This window comes from Mauremys reevesii, linkage group 7 (assembly GCF_016161935.1).
Source record: "Mauremys reevesii isolate NIE-2019 linkage group 7, ASM1616193v1, whole genome shotgun sequence".
Lineage (NCBI taxonomy): Eukaryota > Metazoa > Chordata > Testudines > Geoemydidae > Mauremys > Mauremys reevesii.
Window position 1 is genome coordinate 19,130,022 of NC_052629.1, and position 15,320 is coordinate 19,145,341.

The 15,320-nt window shown below is 42.2% G+C and overlaps 1 protein-coding gene and 1 long non-coding RNA gene across 2 annotated transcripts; one reads left to right on the top strand and one right to left on the bottom strand.

The window, feature by feature from the left end:
* Positions 1 to 701: 701 nt before the first annotated feature.
* LOC120368567 lies at positions 702 to 1,480 on the bottom strand. Its single transcript, XR_005582647.1, has 2 exons — positions 1,342 to 1,480; positions 702 to 975 (listed from the first exon to the last, which is right to left on the bottom strand). It is a non-coding gene; the product is annotated as an uncharacterized LOC120368567 (long non-coding RNA).
* PSTK (phosphoseryl-tRNA kinase) lies at positions 878 to 14,431 on the top strand. Its single transcript, XM_039480740.1, has 8 exons — positions 878 to 996; positions 5,103 to 5,183; positions 6,446 to 6,764; positions 8,665 to 8,956; positions 9,927 to 10,125; positions 12,468 to 12,543; positions 13,077 to 13,170; positions 13,428 to 14,431. The coding sequence occupies exons 1-8, from the start codon at positions 986 to 988 to the stop codon at positions 13,667 to 13,669; spliced, it is 1,314 nt and encodes a 437-aa protein (XP_039336674.1). The 5' UTR covers positions 878 to 985; the 3' UTR covers positions 13,670 to 14,431.
* The last annotated feature ends 889 nt before the right edge of the window (positions 14,432 to 15,320 follow it).

Genomic DNA, 15,320 nt, shown 5'->3' on the forward strand with positions numbered 1-15,320 from the left:
AGAAAAAAAAAAGGAGCAACTGCTTTTTTAAAAGTATTTGAGGTAATACTGAAGCAGTACTGTTTAAAAACCTCTCAAAACACTTCCTCTTCCATCTTTACTGTATCAGTATATTAATACCTTCATTGGTGCTAAATGCTTTTTACTGGTTTCTGCAGTAGAGAATTATGAAATATTGTTGCACGTTCAGCCTTCTATCAGTCACAAATGCTGCCATTGACAACCTCTTCAGAATGAGAATGTACATGGCTGCATCATTGTGGAGAAAAATGTACCATCACATTTTCTGAAATTTCCAGTAGAAAGTTGGTCCTGAAAGGACACACAATTCCAGAAAAGCAAATGTTAATAACTAGAATGTGGGGCCTGCTTCCACTGAAGTTAAAAGGATTGGTTCCATATCTAAGCTCAAGATACTCCAACTTTTTGGATGGATTATTATCACTTATAGCAGACAAAGTGGACTTAGTACTTCAGAAACCAAGATGCAATCAGAGACCTTAGATCTGAAGCATTTCTGTGTGCCTATATTGCCACTCTTATATTTTGTTGGTCTTTTCTATTTAGATGGTAAGCTTTTCGGGACAGAGACTGTCTCTTATTATGTGTATGTGCAGTGTCTAGCACAATGGGGCTGCAATCTCACAAAGTCTGTAAGTGCTACCATAATATTAATAGTAAATAATTACTAACATTCAAAATATTTTAAAACGGGAGATTCAACACTTTTGTAACAGGCACTTGAGAAATAACATGGCTAGGTACATTTCCTGATACTAATGATCTTTGTCAGCTCCTGAAATGTGGTATCAAATATGCACTAAAAGTATTTTTCACTCTTTAGGCAGCCAATACAAAATCAGTTTCCTGCAGCTCCTTCAAGATCTCATCAACGACCACCTGTCCCACCTAGACCTGTTGTCTGAAAGCCATTTTTAGGAGTCCTCACAAATTCGGACAAATGCCATGAGTAAACTGGAAAAAAATGTGGCAAAGGTAAATTAATGAAGTATTTTAGAATTGTTAATTTTTTATTATATGAAAGTGTCAATCTTGCAGTCATAAGAGTCAGAACTACCTTTGAAACATAATAGACTGTTTCATCGGAAAAGGCATGATACTGAGGGGTGATGAACACCTACCATTCAACTTCAGTGGAAGTTACAGGTGCTCAGCTCATCCCAGGCCTTTTTTTATCAGAAGACATAAGAGCCCAACTCTTGTTATCCTACAACCTACAATCTGTACAAATAATAATTTCTTGCACAACCTAGACTTCTTTGAGGCACAGCACAAAACTAGCAGCCAGGGAGAGGGGAGTTTAAGATGAATTTCACTCACCTTCCTAATCCTAGGTTTCTCTGAGGCTCTTGTGTAACTCAGGCAGCTTTGGAGGCCTGTCTAAGTTATGACAACGTCACTGGGCTGTCTGGTGGGAAGCAGCACTGCCTGGCATCTCTGCAGGACCACTGTTCTGGAGCCCTACCTCATCACTCTATTATGCTAGAATGTGTGAAGAGATCCTTGGGAGGCAGCATTACGGCTGTCTTCTGAGTGCCTCCAGAACCAAGGCTTTTAGGGCTCTTTTATGCCACTTCAGCCATTTTACATTGATGGAGCAGTGGTGTCAACTTATTAGCAATATTACATTTAAACTCAACTATTACAAATAAAAGAATTCTGATGAAGAGAATATAATGAAGGAATCTCTTTAAAAATTAATTTGGGTATAAATAATGAATGTAGCCTCAGCAAAAATTTTTACTTTATTATACATAGCCTTGAGTACTACCTTATTTACAATACATATCAGGGAAAAGACTAGCTGCTTAACCACATATTAAATGTTTACTGGTAATTACAATATGAGATTTCTAGGAATACTTTCAGCTCTGAAATGAAAAAATTATAGTCTTGTAATTCTAAATGTGATACTATCAGCAAGGAGTATTCATTTAAAAGAAAATAACTAAAATTTCAGAGTTTGGCAAAATGGACAACTAATGAATGAGGGCATGGGGAATCTGTTACATATATCCAGGGTGAACACACAGTTGAAAAAGAGAAAATGTTTAAGGTGATTCAAAGTGATAGGAATGATAAAATAAAATTAACCAAAGGACACTTCAGGCTGAATATCAGGAAGATTTCCCAGTTGTGGGCCATATCCCTCCCTCCTGAGTCTGTGTGAGACACCTAAGGTGAAGGAAAGTTAGGTAAGAACTGAGTTTGTTCTGTTCTTCTCAGAGGAATTTCCAATAAGGCTGGTGGGGAAACAATGTACATTTCTCTGATCCCTTCCCCCTCCCAACATGGGTCTCATTGCTACCTGATCAGCTTTCTGTGTTCACTCATCCCTCCCTAGGGAAGGGAGCACTATAGCAAAGACACTCTTTCACATAGAATGGTGAGATCTATGATTGGTGGGCCAGCTTCATGTGTGAATCTTGGGGGCATAAACTAACATCCTAAAATCTATTAAATTATGGAATAGTCTCCCAAAGGAACAGTGGAAACCCCTGTATTGCCATTTTACAATTGAACCAGACAATGAAACAGAAAATATACGGTAGAAAAACGAAACTCAGCACTGACAAGGAGATGGATTAGATGACCTAATAAGTCTCTTCCATTTGTAATTTCGCAGTCTGTGGAAGGCAAGTATTATTTTTAGTTATATTAAATATGTGCCCTTTGTTAACCTATTGCTTATTGTTTTAATAATAATAGTACTACATGCTGGCAACATCTTAGCACAAGTTGTTAATGTTAGCATATTTAATAGTACCTTTATTTTTTGAATGTAAGAAATATAAAAGTTGATGTCAATTTTGTACTCTAGTAGTGTATACATCAGGAATCAGTAAATCATTTGCACTGGTACTTCTGAGATGGAAAAAAAATGTTTACCGAAAACTAGAATTGTAATTTATTTCAAACTAAGTCTGGATAAAAAATAATGGTTTATACCTATATTGGTTGTAATAGCATTTATTATGGAAATACTATCCAGTGTTTCAAGGAGCATTTTGTTATTCTCACCCTGTTAAGGGAATTGACTCAAGCAATTCCCTCTGCATAGAGTCAGAATGTATCTCTTAGAATTTCAGTCACTCCCATATTAAACATAAATAAAAATGTATCCTATTATCCATGTACATTAATAAAATAGTGTATGAAGTAAAATAGAAGTACACTTTTAAAATCACAGAAGGAAATGTTTGTTCCTGGTTTTGTTTTAAAAGTATTAAAGTTCTGTGAAAGTGTGTTTTTTCTGTCAAAGTACCTAAGGATGCACATTTTGCATGTATAAAATCACTATATATGGGCTCAAACCAAAATCCTTCACCCAAAGACTACAAATGTATTATTCAAGATACTGTCTGTAATACTGACAGAAGAATTTTTCTCTACAACATCTTATTTTAAGTGCTTGATTATTGTAAATCAATACTTGTGAAACATGTAACATTAAAAAGTAAAAATATTTACATATCTATCATTTTCTGAGTATATGTAGGTATGTTTTTTCAAATGGGCAAATATATTCTGATGGCAACAGCGTCTGGAAAATGAATTAATGGGAAGATAATTCATTTAAGAGAGCATTTGTTTGAAAATATGTCTCCAAGATGTATAATAATGTTTCACAGAATTTTTTTTTTTTTACTGAAGTGGTTAAGAAAAAGGTGCAGTAAGGGGACCACTACTGCCATCTACCTGCAGTAATTAACAAATGCAATAAATGACTTTGGTCTTAACCCACTCAATTTAGGAGATTCCCTATGTCCTAATAAGGAAAGGATGGAAACTACTCGAGATAGTTAAGTCCCAGGCAGACTGCAAAGAACTATAAAAGGATCTCTCAAAACTGGGCAACAAAATGGCAGATGAAATTCAGTGCTGATAAATGCAAAGTAATGCACATTGGAAAACATAATCCCAACTATACATATAAAATGATGGGGTCTAAAGTAGCTGTTACCACTCAAGAAAGATCTTGGGAGTCATTGTGGATAGTTCTCTGAAAACATCCACTCAATGTGCTGCAGCAGTCAAAAAGGCAAACAGAATGTTGGGAATCGTTAAGAAAGGGATAAGTAATAAGATAGAAAATATCATATTGCCTCTATATAAATCCATGGTATGCCCACTTCTTGAATACTGCGTGCCCCATCTCAAAAAAGATATATTGGAATTTAAAAAGGTTCAGAAAAGGGCAACAAAAATGATTAGGCATATGGAATGGCTTCCATATGAGGAGAGATTAATAAGACTGGGACTTTTCAGCTTGGAAAAGAGACTACTAAAGGGGGATATGATAGAGATCTATAAAATTATGGCTGGTGTGGAGAAAGTAAATAAGGAAGTGTTATTTACTCCTTCTCATAACACACAAACTAGGGGTGACCAAATAAAATTAATAGGCAGCAGGTTTAAAACAAACAAAAGGAAGTATTTCTTCATACAACAAAGTCAACCTGTGGAACTCCTTGCCAGATGATGTTGTGAAGGCCAAGGTTATAACAGGGTTCAAAAAAGAACTAGATAAATTCGTGGAGGATAGATCCATCAATGGCTATTGGCCAGGATGGGCAGGGATGGTATCCCTAGCTCTGTTTGCCAGAAACTGGGAATGGATCTCTTGATGATTACCTGTTCTGTTCATTCCCTCTGGGGCACCTGGCATTGGCCACTGTCAGAAGACAGGATGCTGGGCTGAATGAATCTTTGGTCCGACCCAATATGGCCATTCTTATGTTAACTTCGGTCAAGTTATAATGTAAACTAGAAAACACCTGAAGACATTTAACTCATTTTTTTGGAGACTGACTAGATCTCAGGTTTTAAAAACATATGGACAATCATTTCACTGCTTACAAAAATACCATCAGTGAAAATATTGTGCTTGGTATTTTGTAGACATAGTAACATTATATCCATCTGTAGAGGCTGCATAGTGAGTCAATTGGACTAAGCACAGGAGGGTGAATCAGGTCTGGTCAGTTCTAATTTTGGCTCTGCAGACATTTTGAGGTCTTAACCAAGGGCCCAGATCCTGCAAGCTGACCTGACTAACACAGTCCCCTATCCCCATACAGTTTCACCTACACAGGTGGCACTCCATGTCTGTGCAGCTCTCCATCAACACAGCTAAGCTTGCGGGTCGGGATCCATGTCAGGTAAGGCAAAACCCGCTCTCAGTCCGATAAGTAGCCTCATTCACTTCAGGGAGACTACAAAGGTTAATCTGCAATGTGGATCTCTCAGTACTTGGTTTCCACCCCCTTTGGCTTACCATAACGGTTTCACCAGGGTGTTCTGAGAATTAGTATTTCTAAGGGCATAGCTACACTTGCAGATGTAGAGCGCTTTGAGTTAAACCAGCATTTGTAGAGCGCAGTAGGGAAAGCGCTGCAATCTGTGCACACTGATAGCTGCAAGCACACTGGCGCGGCCACATTAGCAGCTCTTGGAACAGCCACAGAGAGCAGTGCATTGTGGTAGCTATCCTAGCACGCAAGTGGCTGCAACGTGCTTTTCAAATGAGGGGAGTGGGGTGGAACATGACAGGGAGTGTGTTGTATGTGGGGGGAGAGAGAGTGGGCTTTTTGGGGGGCTGAGAGCATGTCAGCATGCTGTCCTGTAAGTTCAGACAGCAACAGACCCCCCCTAGTCCCCCCACCTCTCTCTCTCTCATGCACAGCATTCCACTGTAATGGTTGCTTTGTCTCAGAGCAGATAAGCAGCCAGCTGTCAGAAATGGAGGCATATTGGCATATTTCAAAGGGCATATTGGCATGCCTGCAGTGATTCCAAAACAATGACAAGAGTGGCGACTTGACTTAAGGGGATTATGGGACGTTTCTGGAGGCTGATCAGAGCACAGTAATGCAACCCCTCGTTCACACTGACAGCTGGGCGTTTCAGCCAATGTGCACCAAGTGTTAATCTTCCCGCTGCAGTGGAGTCCCAGGAGCGCTTTAACCCTGAAGTCAGAGTGCTCTATGTGCCTTGCCAGCGTGGATGGGTAGTGAGCTAGGGCACCCGGGGCTGCTTTAACGTGCCCCAACACACAAGTGTAGCCAAGCCCTAAAGCACGGTGAGCTCTGAAAGGACACCACAGGGCTGAACAATCCAACAGCAGCCGGTGCTGGGAGACGGGGCAGCCCACGACGCGAGGCTGGACCACGCCCCCTGCCGGCAGAGCAGCCGCTCCCGCGCCGGGCAGGTACTGGGCGGAAGGGAACGACAGTCCCGGGGCTCCCCTCAGGCGCCGGCGTTTCACCGCCGTTCTTCCCCCGCACGGGGCGCAGCGGCCTCCCGAGCGTCTACACGGGAATAACGATGGGTCCGGCCCCCGCATACGGGACGGGAAACTGACAGCACTGCGCACGCGCATCTGGGCAAGAGGGTTGCCAGCGCGCATGCGTGTTTTTGACAGGGCGGCGCGCCAGGCGCTGACGACGGCACGCGCAAGGGGCGCCGTGTCCGCTGTACGCGGGTGCCCGCAGGCGCGCGCCTCCGAGTCTTCGCCTCCCGACACGATGGAAACTGCCGGGTTCCGGCGGCTGGGCGTGTGCGTCTTGTGCGGGCTGCCGGCGGCGGGTAAATCCACGCTGGCGCTCGCGCTGCGCCACAGCCTAGGGCGGCGCGGGGGCCCTGGCTGGGACTGTGCCCTCCTGACCTACGATGACCTCATTCCGCAGGAGGCCTTCAGCCAACCAGAGACAGAAGCGGGGCTCGTAGCACAACAGCCATTGGTCAGTACAGAGTTTGCCCTTCCTATTGGTTAGCATAGATTGACAGCCTCCGCTTTATTGGCCAGCTGCGCTGGCAACGGGAAACTGCCCCGCCCCTCTTCGGGCTGGATGTGCGCTCCCTTTGCTCCCCCCGTGGCAGCTGTATCCCGGGCACTGAGCCCCCCCCATGCTGGAGGCAGGGCTGTCCCCTCCCCCCCATGGCAGCTGTATCCGGGGCACTGAGCCCCCCCCATGCTGGAGGCAGGGCTGTCCCCTCCCCCCCATGGCAGCTGTATCCCTGTCACTAACACACCCCCCCCGCAGCTGTATCCCTGTCACTGCCCCTCCCCCCCCGCTGAGGGCAGGGCTGTCCCCTCAACACCCTTGGCAGCTGTATCCCAGGCACTGCCCCTCCCCAGTGCTGAGGGCAGGGCTGTCCCCTCCCGGCAGCTGTATCCAGGGCACTGCCCTCCCAGTGCTGAGGGCAGGGCTGTCCCCTCCCCCCATGGCAGCTGTATCCCTGTCACTGCCCCCCCCCCCCATGCTGAGGGCTGGGCTGTCCCCTACCCCCCATGGCAGCTGTGTCCCGTGCACTGCCCCTCCCCAGTGCTGAGGGCAGGGCTGTCCCCTCCCCCCCTTGGCAGCTGTGTCCCAGGCACTGCCCCTCCCCAGTGCTGAGGGCAAGGCTGCCTCCCTCTCACCCAGTGCAGACTGTATCCCAGGCACTGCTCCTTCTGTAGTGCTTAAGGCAGTTTTATTTTCAACCCACAAGTGCCACCTTGTGGGCACTTCCCTTCTTCCTCAGAGGGCCACGTGCTCTTCCTGATACCTCTGGTATCTCTGATAGCTCAACGTGGGTAACACACACACCAAGCCACTGTTTCTGTTCCTGTCCTGTGCTGACCACAGAGCCTTCTCACAGCTGGGGGGGAATGTGACCCAAGGGCAGAGCTTTAAAAAGTGCTACCCTCCCCCAGCCAAGGCCAAATCTTGAGAGAGGCTAAGCATATGCAATTTATATTAAAATCAAAGGACATTGTGAACACTCAGGACAGGCAGCAGCAGCCGCCTGTTACCGTCTCCTCCTTCAGCTCTTCCCTTCTGACCCATTTCTTGCATTTTCATTCTGTTTTGCCTCTCTTTCTGCATTTCCCTGCAGAGTACGTCCATACCCCAACTGCTATGGGAGGAAGCAATAATCAAATACTTTAGACACAGAGGTACCACAATTGTCCCTGCCCAGCAGCTCTCATTTTAGCTAAGTGTTTATTTCCTAAACACAAGAGCAAAGACAGAGGTAGTGTCAAAATTCTACCCTAACTTCGCTCCTGGGTCTAAATATTGAGGTATGAGCCAGTGTTAAATCTACTGCCATTTCTAAATATGAGTGAATTAAAGACAGCAACAAGAGGCCTCCTTCCTTTAAGTACATGAGAATGTTGCCATACAAGTAGATATGGTCCCAAGTTCTCTGGCTGAAGAGCTTGTATCCAAACTGAAATAGACATAATACCTGACACTGCATACAGTTCAAGCACAAAGACATGAAAATGTGTGAGGCGATCAACCTTTGGGCACTGATTTAGCAGAGCAGTTAAGCACATGCTTAAATCATTATTAAGAAAACACACGTTAGCATATGCCTGATGCTAAACATGTGCTTAAGTGCTGTGCTGAATCAGGGCCTTTGCCACAAAGGTGGGCATGAGGGAGGAAAGTTAGGTAGGCTTATATGGAATTGGAAGGCTATGGTGTGGGTAGTAGGCAGCATGAAAGAAAGTGGAAAGCTGAAGAAAAAAGGAGTCACAAGAACAGTCATAAGGGAGAACTGGAAGGAACATGGGAAGCATAGGGGGAGGGAGTTAGTATTTGTTAAATTAAACATTAATATTAAATGTGAAATATTTTGTTTTTTTCATAGCTGTCTCGCTGGAAATTGTACCGACATGAACTGTTAGTGTACCTTGAACACTTCTTACAGGCTCTTATTAATGGAGATCATTTGTGTGCTCCAACAAACAGAACTGAAGCAACATGGAAAAGTTTTGTTTCCTGTTTCAAAGAACAAGGATTAATCTCTTCAGAAATACATGATGCCAAATCTTGTCATTACTTAATAAATACAACCACTTCCAGACCATTGTATTTTGTTTTGGATGACAACTTTTATTATCAAAGCATGAGATATGAAGTATACCAGCTAGCTCGCAAATGTAATTTTTTTTCCTTTACATGCATCAATTACATGTTTTATAGCAAAATAATTATTCTGCAGATTCAGTGAACTTTAGCTGCTTAGTCCGTTTTGGAAGTTATTTAATGGTTAAATACATTCTAAATGGCTAAAATATTTAAAAATAAAGCACAAGCTCTAACTACCATATATACTCGTTCATTAGCCCATTCGTTTATAAGCCGACCGCCCCCCCCCACAGATGGTTAGGTAAAAATAGCAAAAACTGTATGATCCTTTCATAAGCCTATATTTTAGGATTTGGCAAACTTTGACTCCTTGTCCGTTAGGGTAAGCCGCTAGTGGGCCTAGATGTTTTGTTTACCTGGAACATTCACAGGCACAGAGCTCCTCAGCTCCCAGTGTCCGCGGTTTGCCATTCCCAGCCAATGGGAGCTGCAGGAAGTGGCGTGCCACTTCCTGCAGCTCCCATTGGCTGGGAATGGCGAACCCTGGCCACAGGGAGCTGAGGGGTTCCATGCATGCAGATGCTCCAGGTACAGGAAAGGAATGCTTTAAATTTCTGTACTGTGCTGAAAATTCTTTTCCCTCGGTTTTATAAAACATTAATTTGTATTTTTTATTTTACTATTTTTTTTTGTTTTAAATCAATAGGTAAATCTACGACCAGCATTAGTTTTGCTAGCCCTGGCACTTGCTGTTAACAAAACAACAATGTATTAGATATTCAGTTCAATGATTCCATAGAGTTTAAAATCATCAAATTTTGGTGTAGACCCGTTTATAAGCCGACCCCCAGTCACTTTTTTACCAAAAATATTTGGTTTATGAATGAGTATATATGATAGCTTCTCTGACTGTATTATAGGCAACTTCTAGTTTATGTAAAATTTCTCTATTTCTCACACACATAGTTTTCAGAAAGTATTAGTTTAGCAGTTTAAAATTACTATTTTCTTCAAAGCAAACATTTTGTGAAATTCTTTTAGATTCATTGGGCTTCTGCCAGTTATTTTTAGACTGTCCACTTGAGTCCTGCTTACAGAGGAATTGTCTGAGAAGTCAGCCGTTACCTGATGAGACCATATGTCTAATGGCAAGAAAAATAGAAGTACCAAATCCTGAGAAAAACGCTTGGGAACAAAATAGCCTAATTCTGAAAAGTGTCAAATGCACTTCAGAAGATAAGTATGTTGTTATATTAAAGTTCTCCTTTATATACTTTGCTTTCATGGAGAGGGAATATGTGCAGTATGTTGTACACACTCCGTAGAGCTATTTCTGGAAACCAGGGAACTGATATAAATGCTTAGTGAACACAGAAAATATTTTAAAACTTGAGAGCCTGAGCCAGTTTCTACAGCAGACTTACGAGGATGCTTGTGCCTATTTTTAATAAGGTTCTGCACATGCATGCAAAAAATGCTTCTGCACAATCTTCTTAAACCAAGTTTTTGTTTGTATTCTTGGGAAAACAGCTTTCTAATGAAGATGCTAACACACCTTTCTTAAGAGCACAGCTAGATGTTAATATTTTAAAAACAATCGTAGTTCTCTGCAGAGTTCTACAGTGGGGATAGTGTTACAAACAAAAGTGAAAAGAATAAGAAGGTATCCTTTTCCTTACAAAATTATTTATGTTCATTGATTCTTATTAATTTTCCCAAATCACAATTCTTTAAGATATTTTTTCTCCACGATGATCTGGGAAGACATTGATGACTCCATAGTTGAGGTCCTGTTGAGATTTTCAGTTTAAACAGGGTTTCAGTCTCTTTATTGGGGATGAAAAGCAATGATCATCATAACCAAAATTACATATCTTCTTATTATGGTTAGAGCCCTACCAACTTCACAGTCCATTTTGGTCAATTTCACGGTCTTAGGATTTAAAAAATCATAAATTTCATTATTTCAGCTATTTAAATCTGAAATGGCATGGTGTTGTAATTGTAGAGCTCCTGACCCAAAAAGGAGTTTCGAGAGGGTCGCAATGTTATAGAAGGGGGGATTGCGGTACTGCTACCTTTACTTCTGCACTGCTGCTGCTGGAGGTGCTGCCTTCAGAGAAGGGCAGCTGGGGAGCGGCAGTTGCTGGCTGGGAGCCCAGTTCTGAAGGAAGAGCCACTGCCAGCACAGAAGTAAGCGTGGCATGGTAGGGTATTGCCACCCACATGGGCGGCGGGTATCATAGGCAGGGGGAGGCTGTGCCTCCCAAAACAGCCTGGTGTTGCTCTGCCCACGCTCTGCCCCCAGATTCCCTCCCTGCACTCTGCCTTGGCCCTGGCTGGCTGGGGCTGGCCAGCCTACTTCCCGCAGGGACTCGGGGCAGCTGGCACTGGGGCCACCCTACCCACCTAGCTGCCTGGAGCTGGGGGCACTGCAGCTGCGCCATCCGGGGCACTGAGGCCGGGGGCCATGGTGGGGGTGTTCTGGGCTCCTGCTCAGGAGGGGACCGGTAAGAAGGGGGAGGACAGGGGGCTCAGGCACAAGGGGAGGGGCCGAGGGCTAGCCACCCCCAATGGCTGGGTGACCGGCTGCCCATGGCCACCCTTACTTCTGTGCTGCTGCTGCTGGCGGGGCACTGCCTTCAGAGCTGGGCACCCAGCCAACAGCTGCCACTCTCCAGCTGCCCAGCTCTAAAGGCAATGCAGAAGTAAGGGTGGCAATACCACGGCCCTGTGACATACCTGCAACTCCCTATTGGGTCAGGACCCCCAATTTGAGAAATGCAGGTCTCCCCTGTGAAATCTGTATCATGTAGGATAAAAGCACACAAAAGGCCAGATTTCATGGGGGGAGACCAGATTTCATGGTCCGTGACGCATTTTTCATGGCCGTGAATTTAGTAGGGCCCTAATTATGGTACAGATTTGTGGCTGACCTTGCCAACACTTATGCATGTGAATAAATTTATCCATGTGAGAAGTTTCACTAAAGTCAAATAAAGTTAAACACTTGAAACTTTAGATACATATAGGTTTAAATAATATCTCTTGTATAGGATCATTTACATAGATATAAAGAACAAAGATATTATCTCAACTAATCATAAATTATTTATTTCAGAAAACTTATCAAATAAAATGTCAAAAGCTGACATACAACTTAAACTGTATAAATCAGGTTTTGATATTTAAATATGTGAAAACCTCTTTACCCTTGCAAATGATATAATTCATTGTGTGTATTTTGAAAAAGTTTATAAGTGTTTTGGACCAGAGTTAAGACTGTTGTTAGGAATGAGTATGGTGAGTTTTTAGTTGTCAGTACTGTCATTAACTGAATTTTGGAACTGTAAGAGTAATAGCATATTTATGTAATTTACTTTAAGTGATAGTTGTGATAGTTTCCATAATGTGTATTGTGTATTTTTTGTTGTTGTAATGTTCTTCTTGTCCTCTTATCTTGTATAAGGTTTATATTATTTACTTTGCAACCTTAACAGAATCAGCTGTTTAGGGGGGGAGAGGTTTGTGCCATTATATTGTATGTTGATTTTACAAAATGAGAGTAACATTGTTTTTTAGTTTGCAGGTGATTAATTTGTTGGTTACTGCTTTGGAAAATCCAGTGAAACAAATTGAGGAAAATACCGAACAAAAGGTAGTGCTAATTGTCTTTAAACAAATGCCCTTCTGCAGATTCTATTGAAATAATTAATTGTGCATTTCCAGTTGTGCTCTGTTCATCTTGATGTCTAAAAATGAGAAATTCTTTCCACGGTTCTTGCTTGCAAAAGCCCAGAGAAAAAAAGACTATGTACGTAATGAGTTCTTTTCTCTATGAAAAATAGTGACTGTGGTACAAATTCTTAATTAAGTCATCTGGAGTGTATTTTAGCAAGCTTTGAATATGTTCACAGTAGTTAAGATAATGCCTCCCAGAACTGACTGACCGCATTGGGAGGGAAATTGTCTGCTGCCGCCCTAAAAAGGGGTGGTACAGATTGCTTTCCCCCGTGCAACTGAGACACTCCATGAGGTAATGCCATGGTGCAGCTCCATGCTACTCCCAACACAAAGCTGTGGCTAAATGCTATAGTCTGGCCCTGAATAATGAATACTTCAGAATCGTTATACTTACATTTTTGGATGCATTTCTACTCTTAAATAGAACTTTCTTTTGGTCTTGGATAGGAAACAGACAGAGCCATTTGTGCAGCTAGTATTCTCCACCAAGCTGATCAGGCTTTCAGACGAATTGTCTCTCAAACAATGAAGGATGTGAGAGGTATGCATGTCATCTTCTAATTGTTATTCTCCAGGAGTATATAGCTCAACTGGTAACTAACATAAGGCTGAAACTGTGAAATACTCGTACACTGAAATCGTATAAGATTAGACCCTAGGATCCTGCAAGTAAAACTCATGTGAAACTTTACTCTCATGAGAAGTCGCACTGAAGTTAAGTGTTTGCAGGATCTGGCCCTAGGTCTTTGAAACTTAGCAGACATCTGAAGATAAAACTATAGTTTTATTTTCTTTTAGATAAAAATATATTTCCAAATGAGATGAAGATTCTGGCAGAAGAACTTAATAAGCTTAAAGCAGAGTTCTTGGAAGATTTACGACAAGGGAATCATCAAAAAAATCTGTTTTGTCTGCCAAGCAGTGAATTTGTTACAAATGTCATTACTTCATTCCAACAAGCAACAGACAATGTAGTGAAGAAGGTTTTTTTCTTAAATGAGCACACTGTGTTTTCAGTGCAAGGAATGCCAAAAACATGATAACTTATTCAGCAGGATGGCTAAAGCTATCTGAGGAAGCCACAGCTGCCATGTGTGGAGGTTTATGTTAAATTTATAATTTCATTTCTGTCACAATGCTATGAAACAAAGAAACAAAAAAAAACAACTCAGGTGTTTCATCTTTAAGACCAGGCCAACAACAGGAAGAAATGAGGTTTGAAGATGAAAGAGATTTTGGAGCTGTAGTCCCCTAATCGGTGTCTCGTAAAACATCTTTGGTGCAAATCTTTTAACTCCTTCTCTGGCTCCTCCATCCATAATGTTCTTCGTCCTTGCTTCTATATTTCCTAGATATATATCCATCTCTCTGTTCCTTTCCCATCTCAGATTAGCCCAGTTTTCCTTTTTTTTCAATGTCATTTTCCCTTTTTCCATAGAACAAATAATAGAAGCAAAGAATTCTCAGATCTTCCTCCCAATCCTTTGTTCTTCCAAAGTATTTATAACTAGGCAACAATGATGTACATAGGTAGAAAAGCTCTGATCTCAAATGTTGTTTGCTCTCAGTAATTAACCTCCTCCTACATTATTAAAGTCATCATTCCTATTGGGACAATCGGGGAATCACATGTCGTCATCCTGCATAACAATAGAGTGAATCATAGGATCTGTAAGAAATTATAGGAAATTATAAATTGTCTTATTTAATAGTCAGAACAAACGGTATTACATTAACTGGTTAATGTCTGCAGATGCTATTTAATATGTAAAGTGCTAGGTAATATTAATAAAGAGATTGTATTAGGGTATCTTTGTTGTATCCTTTAACTTTTCTCTTCCACATCTGCTGTTTGTTATAGTAATGTGGATAACTGATTGCACCTGCTGGGCCTTTCTTTCTAAGCAACACATGGTTAATGTGTATCACATTTGCATAATGTACTCTGCAATATTTGGCAACAGAGATCAAATCAAACCTGCCGCAATGCATCTTCTAGACTTGACACTTGCAGTGTGTGGAGAGAAAAATGGTATTCTCTCGCTCCCTGAAAAACAGAGTGTTGGGCTACTTTAGGTAACTGATAATAAAGGCAATAAAATGTTTAATACTAAGCCCAGCAAGATTCAGGTTCTGTAACTAAAAGTTTTCCTGCTGCTTATGCTAGTATAAGCTTTCTCTAGCACTATGCTGCTTATCCACTTGAATCAGAACAGTAATAGAAAAAAAAACTTCTGCTGCAGTTAGAGCACACAACTGGCAGCTGGGAGACTTTTAGTTCTAATCCTTATGCTTTTGGAGCAGGAATTTGAACCTGATTTTTCAACATCCCAGGGGAATGCCCTAACTACCAGGTATGGTGACTAGATGTCCCAACTTTACAGGGACAGTCCCGATATTTGGGGCTTTTTTTAATATGGGCTCCTATTACCCCCTCCCCATCCCAATTTTTCACACTTGCTATCTGGTCACCCTACTACCTGTGTCTTTTTCTGGTTCCACAAATAATTATTTATACAAAGTGGAAGAGCTTCAACAGGAGAGATTGACCCACCCCAGTGGTTAGAGCACTCTCCTGGGAGGTGACTACAGCAAAAGCACCAGGAATGACCACCTGTACCAGCAAATAGCTGAAAAGCTGGCAGCTTTACAAGACAGTGATCAGTGCAGGGCGTGTATTAAGAGGCTGAA